This window comes from Crotalus tigris, unplaced genomic scaffold, assembly GCF_016545835.1.
Source record: "Crotalus tigris isolate CLP2741 ecotype Arizona unplaced genomic scaffold, ASM1654583v1 scf7180000020588.15403103151:6194809, whole genome shotgun sequence".
Taxonomy (NCBI): Eukaryota; Metazoa; Chordata; class Lepidosauria; order Squamata; family Viperidae; genus Crotalus; species Crotalus tigris.
In genome coordinates this window covers 4,987,277-5,006,925 of record NW_024098092.1, presented here as the reverse complement: position 1 = coordinate 5,006,925, position 19,649 = coordinate 4,987,277, and the positions used below count along the sequence as shown (strand labels likewise).

Below are 19,649 nucleotides of genomic sequence, written 5' to 3'. Positions count from 1 at the left end.
CCTCGGGGGGCAGCTGAGTGGTGCAAATGGATGTGGAGCCTTCTCCAAGTGGCCTCGATGACTCTCTAAAAGGAGGCAAATGACCGCCTCGGCCACAAGCGGCCCTGTCCACCCCAAACCATCACGGGGAAAGGATCTCCGTCTACCTGCACTGCGAGTCCGTGCATGCCGCACAGAAGTTTGCCGTCTCGAAAGCTCCATGTCTGGGTGGTGCTTCTCCGTCTGTCTGGCTTCCTCAGCATCAGAGGCTCGTATCTAGGACAGCAACACCAGCACCACCACCAATCAGTCAGAACAGAGCTGGAAGGGGCCTCCGAGGTCTTCTAGTCCAGCCCCCTGTTCAAGCAGGAGACCCTAGACCATTGCAATCCATCCATCCATCAATCAGTCAAAATAGAGCTGGAAGAGGCCCTGGAGGTCATCCAGTCCAGCCCCCTGTTCAAGCAGGAGACCCTAGACCATTTCAATCAATCAATCCATCCATCCATCCATCCATCCATCCATCCGTCAAAATAGAGCTGGAAGGGGCCTCGGAGGTCTTCTAGTCCAGCCCCCCTGTTCAAGCAGGAGACCCTAGACCATTTCAATCAATCAACCAACCAACCAGTCAGTCAGTCAAAATAGAGCTGGAAGGGGCCTCGTAGGTCTTCTAGTCCAACCCCCTGCACGAGCAGAGACCGTGGAAATTTCGGGCTCAAGTCGAGGGCCACCTGCACGTGAGAATGTCTGGCCCCAAGTGTGTTTTCCTAACTGAGCCTCTCAGGTGGAGAGGAGCTCCTGAGCTTTGCCCACCTGTTGTCCGTGACGGCCGCCAAGCCAGCGATGTCCAGAATCATGGAGGACTCTGCCGAGCGAGGTGGGGAGGGCTTGTTCGGGTGACGGGGGACCGCCGAGCCTTCGTGGCACAGCATGCCGGTCCCGGTCATCCTCCACAGCTGAGAGCGTTTCCCGGGTTCCTGCGAGGGAAAAGGGGCAATGCAACCAGGGCTGTGTGACAATCCTTTGAGGCATCGTCTTCCTCCCTCTTCCAAGGCCTTTTAAGCAGCATTATTGGGGAAGGAATCTCTGCAGCGCTGGGCTGAGCAGTCCTTGGCGCTCTCGGAGCTTGGCGGTTGGCTTGCAGACGTTTCATGACCCAGCTAGGGGACATCATCAGTGTCGGAAGGGAGGGTGGGTTTGCAGAAAGGGGGAAGAGGAGGAGGACTGTAGGATCCTTGGGGCTCTCTGAGCTTGGTGGTTTTCTTGCAGACGTTTCATGGCCCAGCTAGGGAACATCATCAGTGCTAGAAGGGAGTGGATTTGCGGAGAGGAAGAGGAGGAGGAGGAGGAGGAAAGATGACTGAGGGGTCCTTAATGCTCTCTGAGCTTGGTGGTTTTCTTGCAGGACCCAACTAGGGGACCCAACCAGCAAGAGTGCATGTTCATTGAATAAGTTCACTGAATAAGTTTCTAGCACTGATGAGGTTATTGAGTTGGGCCCTGAAACATCTCCGTACCTTTTTCTTCAAGATGACTCTCTGCGTCTTGGGAGAGACGTCCAGGACCAGCTCGGCGCAGTCCACTTCCTTGTTCGTAGCAACGGGTCTTCCCGTCTCTTCCTGGACCCTGGAATGTCAAAGGAAATTGAGAAGGGAGGGTAAGAAGAGATTCACAAGAGACAAGAGACTCGACCAACCACAGTGAGAGATTTAGCTTTATCCAAACTCTGGAGTGGAAAACATTAGATCCCTTCCAGCTCTATTTTGATTGATTGATTGATTGATTGATTGATTGAAATGGTCTAGGACAGGGGTGAGGAACGATGGCTCTTTGATGACTTGTGGACTTCAACTCCCAGAATCCCTGAGCTAGCATGGCTGGCTCAGGAATTCTGGGAGCTGAAGTCCACAAGTCATAAAGGAGCCATCGTTGCCCACCTCTGGTCTAGGGTCTCCTGCTCAAGCAGGGGGTTGGACTAGAAGACCTCCAAGGTCCCTTTTGATGCTGTTCTGTTCAGTTCTGAGAAGAGGGACTTCATTCCAGCTAACTCTCTGAGTCTATGCCTAAAACCCAAAATTCTCCATTTCGACCCAAGAAGTCACTTAGATGAATAACAGAAACATCTCCGTTTATTTTAATAAACTTTGGTCCAGTTGCCATGAATAATAATAATAATAATAATAATAATAATAATAATAATAATAATAATGATGATGATGATGGAGTTGGAAGGGGCCTCAGAGGTCTTCTAGTCCAACCCCCTGCTCAGGCAGGAAGCCCTGTAAGCCCTGGTTTAGAGGCTTACCCCGAGAAAGTGTAAGAGGCCGCGATGTAGATGAAGTTTTCGTAATAGAGCTGCTTGCTTTCTTGAAAGTCGTTCATGCAGCAGGTGACTTCGGAGGAGCCGGCCCCTTTAACCGTCAGGCTGACGTAGGGTGGGAGGATGGGCTCATCCCAGGCGTAGTCCAGGGAGGTGGAGGGCTTCACCTCGGTGCTGAGGCGGGGCTCGGCCACGCCGTGTTGGGCGAACACAACCGGCACCTGTGAGAGGGACACCCTTGGGGTTACGACTCGGTCCAGGGAGAGGTGAAGCTCGGCCGGGACTCTGACCTAAACCAGGGGTAGGCAACCTTGGATCTTTTATGACTCGTGGACTTCAAACTCCCAGAATTCCCCAGCCAGCACTGGCCGTAAGTGAACAGTCGTAAATTGAGGATTTATCGGTTATCCAAGCTCCAGTCGGCATCCTTCACCCTCTGCGTTGCATTTAAAGACTCGGTTGTCGCTTTCAGAAGCAGCCTTTTGTTTTTTTTTTTTACCTTAGAAAAGTTGTCGATGCGGTACGGAGGGGGAAATTTGTCGGTGTCGCTGAACGAGACGCAGTACGTGGCCCTCTTCAAGGTGATCTCAACTTGGAGGAAGCAGCATCGCCCCAGGGTGTCCCTGGAGAAGGTCAAAGGAAAGAAGGCCTGGTGCGTTTGGACAACGTTCCCTTCGTCTCACTACAAATGCTCAGGTGTAAACCAATTGTTTTTTAAAAATCCACTGTGTAGTAACGCCTATGGGGAGTCCTCGACTTATGACGTACTTACACTGAGGGGACGTAGGACTGTTTTTCACACTTAAGGATGGCTGCAGAGTCCCCCTCCCAACCTGTCACGGCCGCAACATCCCAATCAAATCCATCCTTTGATCGGTTCTGCCTCCACGTTAATCTGATTTCGGATGTTAAAATTTTAAGGGAAACTCCACGTAAACAAGAGGGACCCTTTAACGGGACGACGAGGGCGGCACCCAGAGGCAACAACACACCAAAGGACTCACAACGGCCAATGTAGGACTCCCTGGCGCTCCCCCTTTCCCACCTCATGTTGATGTGGAAGGAGTTGTTCTTGTTGACCTCGAAGCCTCCGGACCAAATGCAGCTGGGCACGTCCATCAGCCGGACACAAAGCAACTGGTCGTAGTCGTTCCGCGGCCAGTGGAAGACCACACTGGATCCCGGGAGGGTGGAGATGTAGCCGTCGGGGTTGGATGTTCCCTAATGAGACGGGGAAGAGAAAGACCCAACTGGCACCATTGGTTGGAAGAATTCAAGAACAGGAGACAAAGAGAGAGAGAGAGGATGGATATAGATAGACAGATGAGAGAGGAAGGAAGGAAGGAAAGAAGGAAGGGAGGGAGGGAGGGAGGGAGAGGGAGAGGATAGATATAGACAGACGACAGAGGGAGGGAGGGAGGGAGGGAGGGAGGGAGGGAGGGAGGGAGGAAGGAAAAAGATAGATATAAATAGACAGATGAGAGGAAGGGAGGAAGGAAGGAAGGAAGGAAGGAAGGAAGGAAGGAAGGAAGGAAGGAAGGAAGGAAGGAAGGAAGGAAAGGAGGGAGGGAGGGAGGGAGGGAGAGAGAGGGAGAGAGAGAGGATAGATATAGACAGACGACAGAGAGAGGGAGGAAGGAAGGAAGGAAGGAAGGAAGGAAAGAAAAAGATAGATATAGATAGACAGATGAGAGGAAGAGAGGAAGGAAGAAAGGAAGGAAGGAAGGAAGGAAGAAAGGAAGGAAAGAAAGAAAGAAAGAAAGAAAGAAAGAAAGAAAGAAAGAAAGAAAGAAAGAAAGAAAGAAAGAAAGAAAGAAAGAGGATATAGATAAACTACCTGTCCTCTGGCAAAGGCCCTCTGGGCGAACGCGAGGGTGTGTGAGGATTTATTGTCCAGCAGGTAGCGAGGTGCAAAGGTCACCATGCAAGTGTCCATGTAGCGCCCTCTGCCCTTCTTAACGTCGATACCTGGTTAGTTAACACAGAGCCGGTCAGAAGAGGAGGGACTCAACTGTGGTGTAAGCTGTGGACCATTTGCATTCATTTTTTTATTTTCTTATTTCTTACCCCAAAGGCCTCTGAGCGGCTAACTATTAAAAAAACACTGAAAGAAACTTTTAAAAAAAATCATGACCCTCCACCCCAAAATAACAACAACAATGTCCCATTCCTATTGCAAGGGATGGAGGAAAAGAGACCATGTGGTGAGAAAGACATACCGATATTATAAATAAGGCCCGGCCGGTTTCCTTGTTGGATCACCTTCAGGGCTCGGACGCCGCTTCCTCCGTCCAAGGAGAACCCCTGGCACCATCCAGGCATCCCCTCGGGGTGGATGCCTCTCCCAACCCGCATGGTACAACTGCACAAAAACAACACCACCACCAGAATAAAACTAAGTTGTTAACTCTTGTGCGAGTCAAGGAGCCCAATGGTTAACCCTCAGACAAGTGTCCATGGATAGGCATGGTCTGCCTCAGTGTTTCTCAACCTTGGTGACCCTAGGCTGGGTGGACTTCAACTCCCAGAATCCCCCAGCCACCCATATCCTCCACTGTGGGCTGAGGAAGAAACAGCTCTGAAAAAAAAAGGGACTTAGAGCTGTTTGTTTCTGGGTCCACCTTGCTAAACGGAAGGAGACCCCCACCCTGCGCCCCCAAAGAAAGCTTACAGATTTGGCTGTTCTTTGTCGGCGTAGCAGAAGAGGAGGGGGCTCAGGCTGCGGGCCAACTCGTGTTCTTCAAACTGGCCGGCCGCGTCGGTCTTTGCGTTGTCTTGCCGGAAAATCAATGGTAACCCTTTGGATGCAAGCGGGGGGGGGGGAGGGATTTAAAAACTCAACCGGCACTGGAAGCAATTGATTGTTCCTTCGCAATCGCCTGCTCCATCCAGAGCCACAATAATATCCAAACAAAATGGGGTATGTCTGATTTAATGAAAAGGGGTGACGTAGGAGCAGCATTCCAGAATTTGAGGAGCTGCCCCAAAGAAGAGGAGGGGGTCCATTTATTCTCCAAAGCACCAGAAGACAAGAAACAATGGATGGAAATTAAACCAAGGAGAGAAACCACCTGGAATTAAGGAGAAACTTCCTGACAGGGAGGAGAATTAACTTGCCACTAGAAGCTGTGGATGCTTTATCTCTGGAGGTTCTTAAGAAGACAGTGGACAACCATTTGTCTGATATGGTCTAGGCCAGGTCTCCTGCCTGAGCAGGGGGGGGGTCAGACTAGCAGACCTCCCGGGTCCCTCTCAACTCTGTCATTCTGTTAAAACAGTTTGCTGGAGTTAAAAGCCATCCAGGCAAAGAACACGTTTAGATACTACACGGTTCAGGCTGTTTGTTTTGTTTTTGTTAAAACCATTTTTGTCCTCCTCATTCTGGTCCAGCAAGAGAAAACGCAGCGTAACCGGTAGGACCACGTTCCCACAACCGGCATCCATCCGTCTTCCACAAAATTAAGATCTTTGGGGGGGGGGGTGTTACTTTTTCCCCCTCCCTCGAAATGGAAAAACGGAAGTTGCCTGGAGCGGCGATTCACCTGTTTTGTTGATCAGCCAGTATGGAGCCGAAATGAGTATCTTCAAGGACCCTTTGGCTTGGCCCACGATCCGGATGGTGAGGTTCAAGAGACGCCGGTTGTTGTCGTACAGCCTCATCCGCACCACGTAATTCTGCGTCCCCGGCGGGATCAGAAGCTCCTTGCAGTGGGTGAAGTTTTCGAGGGAGATCCCTGGAATCAAGCAGGAAGGAAATTAATGCTCTTTTTTGGGGGGGGATTTCGAAGTAGCTGCCTCGTTTGCTGGCAGGGCTGTGAGGAGAGGCACACAACACAAGCTCTTAAATACACCCTATGATTGCAATGGAGGCTGCCTATTACGGTCAGGATTCACGACGGTCGTAAAGCAAGTCGGCCTGAGCTGGAGGAGTCGGGGGGGGGGGAGGAATGCATTTTGTCTCTTTACCCAGCTCGATGTTCTGGGAAGTGTCGGCGGTGTGCAGGACGGCTTCCTTCCGGGGTTTCAGGGTCCCGTTGATCGGCACGCCCTTGACGTAGAACTCCAGTTCGCAAGGCAGCAGGTTACACAACACCACGGTGGGCAAGAGATAAATGGTGTGTCCCGGCTGCCTGAAAATCTGCTTGGCGCTGTCGGAGAAGATGCTGGAAGGCATGTAGTCTGGGTAGTTCTCTTTCTTTATAGCCACGCAAAACCTGCGGGAGGAAGAGCACGGCGGACAATTTAGAGAGCGAGAAATCCCCGCCTCTTCCGAGGCTCCTAGGAACACTCCCCGTCAAATGCAGGCAAGAGTTACGGTTGCCAAATTTGTGTTGCTAAGGGAAAAAGATCTGTGAAGTGAGTATTGCCTCGTTTTTTTAGCTTCTCGCTATGCAAAAAAGTCTTTTTCCTCGTTCTTCCTCTGTGGAGCTTGACCTCCACTCCCAGCTCATGTGTCCTTCTCCCTTGTGTCGGCAGGGACACATCTCGGGGCTCAAAGCCAAAGACACACACATACACACACACACCGTCCCCCGAGTCAGCTTCTCTGCATCTGAGCGTCGGTGGCAGGAAAAGAGGGCGAGGGGGGGGGCTCACCTGAAGAACCGGCTGTTGTCCAGCTCCATGGAGTGACACTCCCGCTTGCTGCTGCAGACCTCTGAAGCCTTCTGGACGTTGGTCCAGTGGATGGGAGACTTGCAGAAGAAGACGCCGGTGCCCTTGGGCCTGGCCTGGAGGCGCCAGGAGGTCAGGTGCAGGGGGACGGCAAAGGAGTCGCCGGGCATCACCGCCGGGAGCACCACGGGTTCTGCACCAAGGTGGAAAGAGCAGGGTTATCGTGGGTTGGGTCCAGGGTGCTCTCTGGGCTAGGCGGCTTCCTTGCAGACGTTTCAGGACCCAGCTAGGCAACATCATCAGGGCTAGAAGGGAGGGGGTTTGTGGAGAGGAGGAGGAGGACGACTGTGGTGTCCTTGATGCTCTGAACTGGGCTGTTTTCTTGCAAACATTTCATAACCCAACTAGGTAACATCATCAGTGCTAGAAAGGAGGAGGAGAAGGAGGAGGAAGTACTGTGGGATCCTTGGTGCTCTGTGGGCTTGCTTTCTTGTAGACATTTCACGACCCAGCTAGGGAACATCATCGCGGCTAGAATTAGTAATGATTATGATTAACGATGATTCATAATAATGGTTAATAATCCGTCAGTGGAACTGCTCGCCTCCAGAAGTTGTGGCTACTCCCTCACTGGAGGTTTTTAAAGAAGAGACTGGATAGCCTCTCGTCTGGAATGGCCTAGGGTCTCCTGCTTGGAGCTAGAAAAACCCCCGGGGTCCCTCCCAGCTCTTATTCGGATTGAAAAGGGTTTGTGTCGTCACTTGGGAAACTCTGAAGCACTTACTGTCCGGGGCTGAAGGACTGTCCAGCCTCAGCTCCATTGGCATCTCAAGTTTGTTTTTCACAATCAAGGCAGAACGGACCGTTATAACCTTCCGGGCGCTGCCCTCCATGGTCACCGCAAAGACCACGCGAACGGGAGGCAATGAAGAGAACTGTGAAAAAACATACGCACACATATATTTTAAAGAAAGAAAGAAATGGAATCGATTTTACAGATAGGGTGGAGGCCAAGGCACACAAATACCACAACCACTTGCACAGACTTTTAGGGGCCAATGATTTCCCGGTTTGTTAAACGAGCAAATGTTTGGGCCTGAAGGTCAATTAAACCCAGGTAGTCCTTGACCTACGACCACAATTGAGCCTAGAACTTACTGTTGCTAAGTGAAAAATTTGGGAAGTGAACTTTGCCCTGTTTTACGACTTTCAATCCATTGAACTGGTTTATTGTTCCTGATGGACAGCCAGCTTCTCAGCTAACCCTTTGCCCCTGCTAGGAATTAGACTGGAAGTTGGACTCCGCTTGTGACGACGTAAGGATTCTAGGCTGGTCCCTCTTTTGACTCCGCCCTCAGGTTCTGCCACTCCTTCTCCTACATCTGGTTTGTTACAGCCATTGTGGTTCAAACAAATCCAACAATCCAACACGGCTAACAAGAACTTGGAGGATGGAGGGAGGAGGGGAATTTCAACTCACATAAACCTGTGGATGGATGATGTTGGTTCTACTAATTGGGCTGCCAACCTAGGTGAAGAAAGAGCGAGTTAATGTTAGACGCTGGCACCTGCGCACAACATACACACACAGAGACACGGACACACACAAAATGACCACTTGGGGAACTTGCCAGTTTGCTCATGGAGCACAATCTTTCTCTGGAAAAAAACAAACAAACAGGTGTTCGGGGTGTGGATTATTTAGCCACTATCTCAAGGGAAATAGTCCAGATTCTCCCCTCCCCATACACACACGCGCAAACTGAATTCTTGAAAAAGTAGATAGTGAAAATGACGGAAGTTGCTAAGATGGCAAGATTGACGTATTTGATTATTCTTTAATCGTGACTGGAAGCTGGACTTTTTGTACAAGACAGAAAAAAAATGAAATTACGCTAGGTGGGCTGGATGATTGGAAAAAACAGTAACACACAAAAAATATGTGCGTTGTAACGTTTGGGTTTTAATGTTCCAGAATAACAGAGCTGGAAGGGATCGTGAGGTCTTCTAGTCCAACCCCGCCTCCGGTTTCAGAGTCAGGTTGTTATGTTTTATAATTAAGAGTTTTGTGTTTAGTGCTAAACGTAAACCGTTTTCCTGAAAAGAATAAAGTACTCAAGGTTGGACTCACCGTGGAGGAAGAATTGCTTTTATCGGGAGCCGCATACCGGAAAAATATTCCCACTTTGTCAACGGACACAGGACTGACGGCCTCCCAGCCGTTGACTCTTACTTGCAGCTGGTGAATTCTCAGATCGTGGGTATGCCTGGGTGGGGTGGGTGGGTTAAAAATAAATCAATTTACATTTAAGACCCACGGAACGGTATTTATGAGACAGACAGGCCCAAACGGACATCCCAAACCAGGAAAATAAAATTATTACGTCTTTTCTAGATTACAACACCAAATAAAATGTTGAATAAAGTACAAAACGTGTAATAAAATGATGTTCAATAAGAGAACAGCTAGTTTTTCCTTCCCCCCCCCCTCCTGCCCTACCTGTGCCTCAGTTTCCCCTTGGCTTCGAAGGCGAAGGGGACCTCTTCTCCCGCGAGGACCTCCCGCCACTCGCTGACTTTGTGGGCTTCGTCCAGAAAGGTCTTGTTTTCTTCTGGCAGGACCGGGGGGCTCCCGCTGTGCAGGAGGGCCGCTCTGGAAAGCGAGAATCGAGACGGTGAGTTCGAGTCCTGCCTTCGCGAGGAAAGCCAGCTGAGTGACCTTCAGCCGGTTAATCTCAGTTTGCTTCACAGGGGGGAAAACAGGAGGAGGAGGAGGAGGAGGAGGAGGAGGACAGTGTGTTGGATATATTCGCTGTCTTGAGTAGTTCAAGGGGGTTGGGCTAGATGACCTCCAAGGTCCCTTCCCATTTTATTATTATTGTAATTCGTCAAATGAATACCGGCAGTCCTTGACTTAAAACGGTTCTCTTAGTGACCTATTCAAAGTTACAACACACTGAAAAAAAGTGATTGAGGACCCCCCACCACCACCCCTGCTTTCTTACCGAGTCGGGGTGGTGGTCATCGTGGCAAACCAGAGAGTGCAACCGGTGTGATTCCGCAGAGCGAAGGGCACAAAGGGCTGCCTCCGCTTAGGCGCCTTCATTTCAGCTGCGGAAGGAAGGAAGGAAGGAAAGAAAGAAAGAAAGAAGGAAGAGCGAGTGAGGGAGGGAAGCGCTGGCCTAACTCACAGGGCTCAGCCTCTTTCGCCTGGGTCAGGAATGTCTTCCCCGCAAGAGAAGGGGGGGGTCTTTTTCCCTTTATGGGACAAGCAGACCCCTTCCCAAGTCTCAATGGCTTGGGCTGGTGTGCCCCCTAAAAGCCCACCCAGATATTGGGAAGGGAAGGGAAGGAGGAAGAGAAAAGGGGGAAGGGAAGGGAAGGGAAGGGAAGGGGAGGAGAGGAAAGGAAAGGAAAGGAGAAGAAAGGAAAGGGAAGGAAAGGAGAGGAAAGGAAAGGAGAGGAAAGGAAAGGGAAGGGAAGGAAAGGAGAGGAAAGGAAAGGGAAAGGAAGGGAAGGGAAGGAAAGGGAAAGGAAAGGGAAGGGAGGCATAAAACACAAACCCAAAACATCATGCCGAAAGCCAGGTACAACACCTGAGCCAAGCTTTCTGAAATAGCCAATGTAATCAAGACATTTTTTTTTTTAGAAAGAAAATTGGAACGCCATATTTTTTTTTTTGTTAATATCTGTCAGAAAAAAAAAGAGGCCTGAAAACAAGGAAAAGAGGAAAGCGTCTGGACTCTGCAAATACGGTACCTCCAGCATACATCTGGTGCTCTAGGTTAGTCAGACTGGCTGTGCTCCTAGTTCTAAGGTAGGCAAGAGGAAGGCCTAGCAGACAGGAAAGACGGTGTTAGCGAGAAAAGGGTGGAAAGATTGCGTGGGGGGGGGCGCAGAAGCCCTCGGCCCCCATACGGAGGGGGCTTCGGCACTGAATCAACGCCGTGCCTGGCTTAAGGACCCCGAGAGACACCGGAAGCTGAAGAGCAGCCATTTTTACGGAGGCTGAGCTGCGACCTTGAAACGGCAAAGCCCAGAGGAGGGCTGGGCAGACCCAGGGGGTCCTGGGCACCGAACACCCCTAACTTAGAAAAGCCCCAGGGAGAAGTGAAAGGGAAAATTGGTGTCTGAAGAAGCAGCAGAGGGAGAGGAGACGAGAGTCAAGCCGGGCTGCCTCGTGGGGAGCCCTCAGGGGGGGATTCGGCAGAAGGGGGGGAACGACGTCTGTGGAGAGGAGAAGGGGTCCTAAGCATGGTGGTGAAGGCTGCGACACCCATGCTGTGCAGGCATCAAGGCAACGTGGGGGGTGGAGGGAGGGGAATCAGACCTTGCCTAAAGGAAGGGGGATCCACCGAAGAGCCAGCCCCCCACTCTTCCGATTCAAGCTCCGGGGCTTCTATCTCCTGGCTGCAGTAATCGGCCATCCAGGACTGCTTGGTGCTGGCATATTGCTCTGGGGAAGGAGACAAAAAGCCATGAAGGGAGGGAGGAGGGAGGGATAAAGAAAAAGGGAGGAAAGGAAGGAAGGAGGGAAAGGAAGGGAGGGAGGGAGAAGGAAGAGTGAGGGAGAAAGGAGGAAAGAAAGGAAGGAAGAGGGAGGGAGGAAAGGAAGGAAGGAAAAAAGAAAGGAGGAAAAAAGGAGGGAAGGAAGAGAGGGAGGGAGGAAAGGAAGGAGGAAAGAAAGGAAGAGGGAGGGAGGAAAGGAAGGAAAAAAGAAAGGAGGAAAAAAGGAGGGAAGGAAGAGAGGGAGGGAGGAAAGAAGGAAGGAGGGAGGAAGGAAAGGAAGGAAGAGGGAGAGAAGGATGGGAGGGAGGGAGGGAAGCAAGGAAGGAGAAAAGAAAGGAAGGCGGAAAAGAAGGAGGCAAGAAAGAAAGGGAGGGAGGGAGGGAGGGGAGGGCCCCTGCCCCACAGCTGGGAGAGCTGCTCCAGGCCCTTCTCTCAGCCCCATCAGGAAAGGGGGCTCCCCCCCAACCCCCTACCAAGAAGCCTGGAGGTGACGTTGACGTCCAGACGGTGCTTCGCCTTCACTTCCAGCTTCAGCCGGGACGGGTGGAGGCGGCTGGCCGGCTGGCACTGCCAAAAGACGGAGCAGGGCCAAGGCTCCACGAACGGTTCCCAGCCTTGGAGAAAAACGGAAATTACGGTGCTGCCGTTCTCCCCTGCGGAGAGCCTGGGAGTCCCAATCGTCCCAGGCGGATGACCTGGGGCTGGCCACGTTCTCTCAGCCCTAGGAAGGAGGCAACGGCAAACGAATTCCCCCCAAAAAAACCCCTAGAAAAGGGCAGGGACTTAACCGGGCGGTCTCCAAGAATTGGGTGGAAGAAAAAAAAAAAAAGACATTTCGGCCACTAAACGAAGTCGGGGACCAGCTGCAGTGGCGGCAGACAGACACTCACCGGAGAGTTCGCGGTTGTAATAGTCGCCGGAGAGCGTAAAATGGGCGTAGCCTTCCGGGCTGGCTCTCAAGTGCTGAAGGAAGTTCAGACCTGTCGGGAAAGAACGATTAATCGGTTCCGACACTTTGAAACCTCTCCAAAAGAAAACAGAAAATAAATGCCAATCGTGATTCTATATTTTCTTTCTTTTATGTTTCTATGACTTTAAGCTTGCGCGGCTATTCATAGCAAGACATTTTTAGGAACTGACCTCAATAAACATAGAAATGGATGGAAACTGATCAAGGAGAGAAGCAAACTGGAATTAAAGAGACACTTCCTTGACAGTGAGGACAATTAACCAGGGGAACTGCTTGCCACCGGAACTGGTGGGTACTCCGTCTCTTGGGAGGTTTTCAAGAAGAGACTGCACAGCCACCTGTCTGAAAGGGTACTAGTTTTTCCTGCCCGAGCAAAGGGTTGGACTAGAAGACCTCTGAGGTCCCTTCCGACTCGTTTATTCTCTTATTTTGTACTCTAAAGGCTTACGGGAAAAGGTCAGCTCGGCCAGAGGAACGTCACAGTCCATGCAGTCGTCGATAAAACAAATGCAGATGCTTTCAGCTTTGACTTCCACTCCGGAGATGAGTCGGAGAGCCCTGGAGTTCTGCCCGTCGGGACTGCTGGAATCGAACCCGGAGCGTTTCAGAGGCTCGGCGTTCTTGAACAGCCAACTGGCCGCTTTCTTCAGCTGACCTGACCCCATCAAGCAGGAGACGGAGAGAAAGAGAGATGGAATCAGTGGCGTTGTCAGTTGGCTTATTTCACACACACGGTGTGTGTGTGTGTGTGTATGTGTGTGTGTCCTCCACTTATGACCAGAACAGGGCCCAAAATTTCTGTTGTTAAGTCAGACGTTGGTTTGGCCTCATTTTGCAAATCCTGCTTGCCAGGATTATTATGTGAATCACCGCGGTTGAGGATAAGTCAGTAAACCCGGCTGTTAAGTGAATCTGGTCGCAAAAGGGGGTCACGTCACCTCAAGGCCCTGCAACTGTCCTAAGTCCACGCCAGTTTCCGAGCCTCTGAATTTCGATCGTGTGACTGCGGGGGACGCTGCAAAGGTGGCCAATGTGAAAAACGGTCGTCCGCCGCTTTTTTCAGCGCCCTGGCGACTTCGAACGGTATTCTGGTTGCAATTGATTGTGCGTTTTTATTTAAAAAAAAAACAAAAACAACAACAAAAATGACACACACCTTGACAATCCAGGAGAGCCTTGCGACAGTCATCCAGGCTGAATCCCAGTTCCTGCAGGCGGGCCAGCTGCACCTCTGGAAAGAAACATGGAGGTGTTGAGGCTGCAACGTGTAGTAAGTAGCAGCACGTAGTATGGGGTGCGGAGGCAGGGAAGTCGACCCCAATTTGAAAATTGTGTTCCTACCCAGAACCGGATCCAGCAGCCGCTTAGCGGTCTCGGTTCGTTCTGCGGCGGTTCCCGAGACCTCATTTACACCAGAGGCGCCCGTAGGAGCCGAAGGGTCCACGGCGGCAGGAGGGCTCGGTAGCCCCCCGCTGGTCTGCTTAGAAATGGACTTGGCGATCGCCAGGAAGAGCTGGACGTCGTTGTAAGAGAGTCGAATGTCCAGGGTTTGCAACTGGATCTGCAGCCATGAGAAGAAAAGACCCATTTGAGCATCGAGCGGACGGCCAGAAGTTCTGCCAAGGCAGGTTGTCTTCCCCCGAATTGTATGAAAATTGAAGTACGAAAAAGGAGTATGAAAATTGAAGTACGAAAAGGGAGTATGAAAATTGGAGTATGACAAAGGAGTATGAAAAGGGATATTCTGTGCGTGCTGGAAACATCTGGAGTTTGAGACAACACCTTATTCCAAGCGGGAAACACTTTTGGGGAGCGGGGGGGAAAAGAACCTACCTCTAGAAGGGGAGGGAAGTCTCCCCCGTTGAAAGCATCCAACAGACCCGATCCGTTTGGATAGGAAGAGTTCCCCACCAGTTCGACCTGGATCAGGGCTGGATCGAGGATGGAGAGGGCCGTTTCCTGCTCGTTGCCCAGCCGGCAGGAGAACACCTGGAGGAGCAGAATTCGTTCTGTAGGGTAGACCCTTGGAGGCTGCCTTACCTGAAGGAGGACTGGGGGGAGGAGGAGGCGGCAACCTGGAAACCCTGTCTGTGTGTGTGTGTGTGTGTGTGTGTGTGTGCGCGTGCAGGTGTGTGTATGTAGGTATTTGCATGATAATTATTATTTTTTGGGTCATGTTTATGCAGTATATATTGGAGGTGGTTACCCCTTGAGAGCTGTATGCAAGGAAATCTCATTTTGATGTGTTCTGATTAGTGTACTTTTCAAGTGACAATAAAGTTATTATTCTATTCTATTCTATTCTATTCTATTCTATTCTATTCTATTCTATTCTAATTCTATTCTAATTCTTCTATTCTATTCTATTCCTTTCCATATTCTATTCTATCCTATCCTATCCTATCCTATTCTCCATTCCATATTCTATTCTATTCTATTCTATTCTATTCTATTCTATTCTATTCTATTCTATTCCATTCTGCATTCTATTCTATTCTATTCTATTCCATTCTGCATTCTATTCTATTCTATTCTATTCTATTCTATTCTATTCTATTCTATTCTATTCTATTCTATTCCATTCCATTCCATTCCATTCCATTCTGCATTCTATTCTATTCTATTCTATTCCATTCTATTCTATTCTATTCTACTCTACTTTACTCTACTGTACTCTATATACTCTACTCTACTCTACTCTACTCTACTCTATTCAACCCAGGGCTCTTACCTCGATGCCCGACAGGCTTCCGGAGAAAGGATGGTCCACCAGTTTGGGCTTATAGGTCAGGACGGTCGTCCCCTTCAGAATCACCGCGTTGGTGTCCGTGCAGGTCATGTCTTCCACCACCACGAACTCCGTATCTGAAGGGCAGCTGAATTATTGGAGGATTCACCGGGAAGAGGTGGCCTCCCTCCTGATCAGGCCTCCTGCCTTTACAGGTCTTCCTTTCCACTGAACGTATTTAACAGAGGAAGCCCTGGACTTAACGACCCTTCGCTGAGCGACTGAAGTTCCCGCAGAAATCTCTCTTACCGGTCACATTGATCTTGACCTCCAGCTGTTTCTCGGTGGAGATCTGGAGAGAAGAACGCTTGGTGACTATCCCGCACTTGACCGCTTTGGGAATGACCGCCGGTTCGCCACCGAGGCTACGTTGGCGAGAGGGAGGCGGGTTGGATGGCCTTTTGGGGTCGCTGGGGGTCTGAAGGAAGTCGTGGACCAGCACCAGCCAGTCGAAGATGAGAAAGACACGGAGGTTGTTCAGGACGACCGTGAAGGAGGAGGACTCCTTTGTAGATCTAAAAGGGAGGAAGGAAGAGGCTGGTTGATCCCAACGGTCTTACTTGAAGACTGGCCAATTTCTTAACCCAACAATAATAAGCTCCTTCCTTCCTTCCTTCCTTTCTCTTTCATTTCTCCATCTCCTTCCCTCTCCCTTCCTCTCTCCCTCCCTCCCCCCTTGTCCTTCACTTCTCCTTCCTTCCTTCCTTCCTTCCTTCCTTCCTTCCTTCCTTCCTTCCTTCCTTCCTTCCTCCCTCCCTCCTCTTTCATTTCTTCTTCTCTTTCCTTCCTTCCTTTTCTTCCTTCTTCCTCCCTCCCTCTTCATTAAAGATGGTTAGTACTTTAAGCCACAGTGAAACTTTTCCAGCTGAAATGTCAAATGTTAAAATTGTATTTAAATAGATTTCTCCCACACAGTGTCTCTAGATTTCAAGTGCTGAAGAGCTGGAATCCAGAGTGAGTTGTGGGCTCCCTCTTCCCTCTACGCCTCTCAGAATAACAAGAGTTGGAAGGGGCCTTGGAGATCTTCTAGTCCAGCCCCCTGCTGAGGCAGGAGACCCTAGACCATTCCGGACAAAGGGCTGTCCAGACTCTTCTTAAAAATTATCAGTGTTGGAGCAGCCACAACATCTGGAGGCAAATGGTTCAACTGATTAATTGCTCTCACTTTTAATTAATTGTTCAGAAGAGCACGGAGGACCCTTCCAACTCCAGGCTTCTGGGCTCCGCTGGGGCCTTCTGGGAAAAAGTGACGTGAGGCTTCCTTTACCTGTAATGCAGCTCAATCTGGATGGCTCCTTGAGAACTGCTGTTTTTCGAAGGCTGGAAAATGCAGCTGAAGACGTTGGGCGTGGCGGAAGGAGGCCTCAGCCCAGCGTATCGCGTGTCAAACGCCATCATGGAATGGGAGACCAGGTTGATGGATCTGGTTTGATTGGAGAAACTCTGAAAGAGCAGCTTTGATTTTTTAAAGTCAAACCTAAACAAATTGGAAGGAGAGAAGGAGAGAAGGGGAGAGAGAGAGAGAGAGAGATATTTTCTCAGTAACTACCTTGATGAACCTTACTAATAATCCTTTTAACAATTTTAATAATTGTTATCTTGATTAAGGGACGGTACCTGGCCAGTGAGCCTTGCTTAGCCTGGGGGCTGGTCAGCTCCAGACTCACGTTGACCATGTCAATGAGGAAGGACAGACTGGTGTAGACCTCGCCACTCAGCACCGTCTGAAGGAAAGAAAAACGCTCAACTCTGACGTAAAACTTTTGCACGGATATTTACCGGCTTTGCCGAATTCCAGATGGGGAACAATCCCAACCCCACAGTCCATCTGGCCTATTAGGCACCCCTCAAGTTTGCTTTTATAGGTTTTATATGAGGGAGGGAGGGAGGAGAGAAGGCAGGAAAAGGGATAGAGAGAGAGGAGGAAGGAGAGAAGGCAGAAGAGGAAGGAAAGGAGAGAGGAAAAGAAGGAAGGAGAGAGGGAGGGAGAAGGAGGAAGGAGAGAAGGAAGAAGAGAAGGGGAGAGAGGGAGGGAGAGAAGGAAGAAGAAGAGAGAGAGAGGGAGGAAAGAAGGAAATAAATGAAGAACTAACACAGGAACAGGCTACTTCCTTTCACCGGGGATGACAGGGGGCTGAACGTTAAAAAAAACGGGATTTCTTTTAAAGGTCTCCATGGACTAACGATGACATATTAACAGCAGGTGACACAACCAACACCCATCTCACGTGTATCCTGGGGTCCTGCAGGTCGTAGGGCCGTATGAACTCTTCCACCGGCTCCCCCAGATTGTCCTCCAGGAGGCCTCGAATCAGCTTGTATTTGTTCAGGTCCAGGGAACAGTGGACTGACGAGACAATGCCGTGGACGCAGATATCCGGCACGGCGTGGCTGATCTCCCTGTAGGAGAAGAACAGATCGGCTATCATCGGACAACCCAAGGGAACCACAGGCAGTCCTCAACTTAGGACCTCAATGGAGCCCGGAAATTTCTGCTGCTGAGCAGAAATTCTATTCTATTCTATTCTATTCTATTCTATTCTATTCTATTCTATTCTATTCTATTCTATTCTATTCTATTCCTATTTCTATTTCTATTCTATTCTATTCCTATTTCTATTCTATTTCTATTCTATTCTACCCTATCCTATCCTATCCCATTCCATTATTTCCATATTCTATTCTAATTTTCTATCCATATTCTATTCATATCTATCCCCTATTCTATTCTATTCTATTCTATTCTATTCTATTCTATTCCATTCCATTCCATTCTATTCATTTATTCCTATTCCTATTCTATTCTGTTCTGTTCTAATTCTAATTCTATTCTATTCATTTATTCCTATTCCATTCCATTCCACTCATTTCATATTCCACATCACTCCATTCCGGAACTGTCCCCAAGCCCCACCCCGGAAGCAGACCAGAGACTCCGTGAAAGGCCTCCAGGCCCGAACTCACCTGTCCAGGTTCCTCTCCACTTGCAATTTCAGCCGAAAGGGCTCCGTTAAGAGGCTGCCTCCCGTCTGCCTGATGACGAAAGACGGGAAGGTCAAATCCACCGAAGCGTCTTTCACGGGCTGGGAATATTCGCGGGAACACCTTTCGGCAGCGAAGATGTCCATGTCCTGCAGGTCGACCATGATGCAGTCCAGGAGGCAGGCGTGTCCCTCTGCAAAAGAGCAACCTCGCAGGGTTAATTTTTCTCGGCAGGAAAGAGCTCAGAATTATGGGAAAACATCCCGATATAACCAGGTCGTATGTACTGGATATGAATCATCAAGAGGGACCCATTTTATTGGGCGTGTGGAGAGCTAACCTTTCTCAGGAAACAGGTAAGCTCCGGGGTTCAACACAGGTATAAAAATATAACAGAGAGAGGAGCAAGGATCCCACAGTCCACCTCTTCTTGTCCACAAACCCTCCTCCCTTCTAGCACTGATGATGTTACCTAGCTGGGTCATGAAACGTCCGCAAGAAAGCCACCCAGCTCAGACAGCCCCAAGGACCCCACAGAGAGTTTGCTGAGGACTATCTGTATTCATCATTAACAGGACCCACCCAGAATTCATCCAACAGAGAGAAGGAGGAACGAGAGTCTCTGGAGTAGCAGCCCTCTTACTTACCAGGATTATCCACCGAGGAGAAAGGAGAGGAAGGGGTCTGTTTTGCCTCAATTTCCGGGGTGTGCTCATTTTTCTGACTGCTGAGAATTGGCACGGAAGAGGACTCTTGTGTGTGCAAACCGTCAGAGAAACGGGGCGCCTTCTCGCCACTCGGAGTTTTCTTCGCGTTATGCTTTGGGGTCCCCAGCGGTGAGGAAAGCAGAACAGGGTCCTAATTAAAAGGGACGGTATAAATTAGCAAGTTTGCTTTTTAAAATTAAGTCTTCACAGCAAGGCCGTTCTGCAGTCCTGTCCCAGTCCACTCAAATCAATAAATCCATGAAGTATTTCCATTTATTGTAAGGGTCAGCGGCTCTGAATGGCAGCTAAATGATAGCAGAATAGAATTATGCTCAAGAGAAGAAGAATTTGCTTCCGAACTGGTTTCCTTTAGCGGGAACCTTTTCCAAGAACAACTCATCTCATAAAAAATTCTACTTGGAAATCAAGAAATACACGGGCGGCTGAATAGCATTCATTTGGAATGAAACTTTTCCATTTATTATTTGTAAAATACGTTTTGCACAGCACATGGACACAGCAAACCAAACTCTAAAACTAGCTTTTTAAAAAAAAAAAAAAAAAAAATTCTGCAGCTTTTTGGAATTCTAACTTTTGTAGGAATCCTAACTTCTCAATTCCAAACATTCTGTCTGTGGAATTCTAAAAAATATAACTCAAGAAACAGCAGTCCCAAGGGACGTTGCTTTTAGACGCTTGCCCGTTTCGGAAGCAATTCAAGAAAGCTGCAAAATTCCCCCCAAAGTACTCAGCTCAAAGCACCCTGCGCCCAGACAGATC

The 19,649-nt window shown here is 49.6% G+C and overlaps 1 protein-coding gene across 3 annotated transcripts in view; it reads right to left on the bottom strand.

Moving 5' to 3' along the window:
• The window catches only part of VPS13D (vacuolar protein sorting 13 homolog D), a 61,371-nt gene that overhangs the window by 23,045 nt on the left and 18,677 nt on the right, over window positions 1–19,649 (bottom strand). For 2 of the 3 annotated variants that reach the window (XM_039367519.1, XM_039367518.1), the window contains exons 26-57: window positions 18,810–19,020; window positions 18,145–18,355; window positions 17,409–17,580; window positions 16,798–16,904; window positions 16,448–16,657; window positions 15,430–15,695; window positions 15,124–15,257; window positions 14,226–14,381; window positions 13,734–13,953; window positions 13,549–13,623; window positions 12,841–13,047; window positions 12,313–12,402; window positions 11,896–12,036; window positions 11,244–11,369; window positions 10,673–10,747; window positions 9,919–10,024; window positions 9,414–9,566; window positions 9,045–9,180; window positions 8,394–8,441; window positions 7,698–7,848; window positions 6,896–7,106; window positions 6,266–6,513; window positions 5,842–6,033; window positions 4,971–5,097; window positions 4,519–4,661; window positions 4,137–4,267; window positions 3,345–3,520; window positions 2,799–2,922; window positions 2,285–2,520; window positions 1,497–1,605; window positions 793–956; window positions 147–255 (exon numbers count right to left, since the gene is read on the bottom strand). In XM_039367519.1, the coding sequence (XP_039223453.1) occupies window positions 147–255; window positions 793–956; window positions 1,497–1,605; window positions 2,285–2,520; window positions 2,799–2,922; window positions 3,345–3,520; window positions 4,137–4,267; window positions 4,519–4,661; window positions 4,971–5,097; window positions 5,842–6,033; window positions 6,266–6,513; window positions 6,896–7,106; window positions 7,698–7,848; window positions 8,394–8,441; window positions 9,045–9,180; window positions 9,414–9,566; window positions 9,919–10,024; window positions 10,673–10,747; window positions 11,244–11,369; window positions 11,896–12,036; window positions 12,313–12,402; window positions 12,841–13,047; window positions 13,549–13,623; window positions 13,734–13,953; window positions 14,226–14,381; window positions 15,124–15,257; window positions 15,430–15,695; window positions 16,448–16,657; window positions 16,798–16,904; window positions 17,409–17,580; window positions 18,145–18,355; window positions 18,810–19,020 (4,965 nt within the window). The remainder of the gene's footprint in view (window positions 1–146; window positions 256–792; window positions 957–1,496; window positions 1,606–2,284; window positions 2,521–2,798; window positions 2,923–3,344; window positions 3,521–4,136; window positions 4,268–4,518; window positions 4,662–4,970; window positions 5,098–5,841; window positions 6,034–6,265; window positions 6,514–6,895; window positions 7,107–7,697; window positions 7,849–8,393; window positions 8,442–9,044; window positions 9,181–9,413; window positions 9,567–9,918; window positions 10,025–10,672; window positions 10,748–11,243; window positions 11,370–11,895; window positions 12,037–12,312; window positions 12,403–12,840; window positions 13,048–13,548; window positions 13,624–13,733; window positions 13,954–14,225; window positions 14,382–15,123; window positions 15,258–15,429; window positions 15,696–16,447; window positions 16,658–16,797; window positions 16,905–17,408; window positions 17,581–18,144; window positions 18,356–18,809; window positions 19,021–19,649) is intronic. The other variant, XM_039367520.1, reaches the window with a different exon arrangement.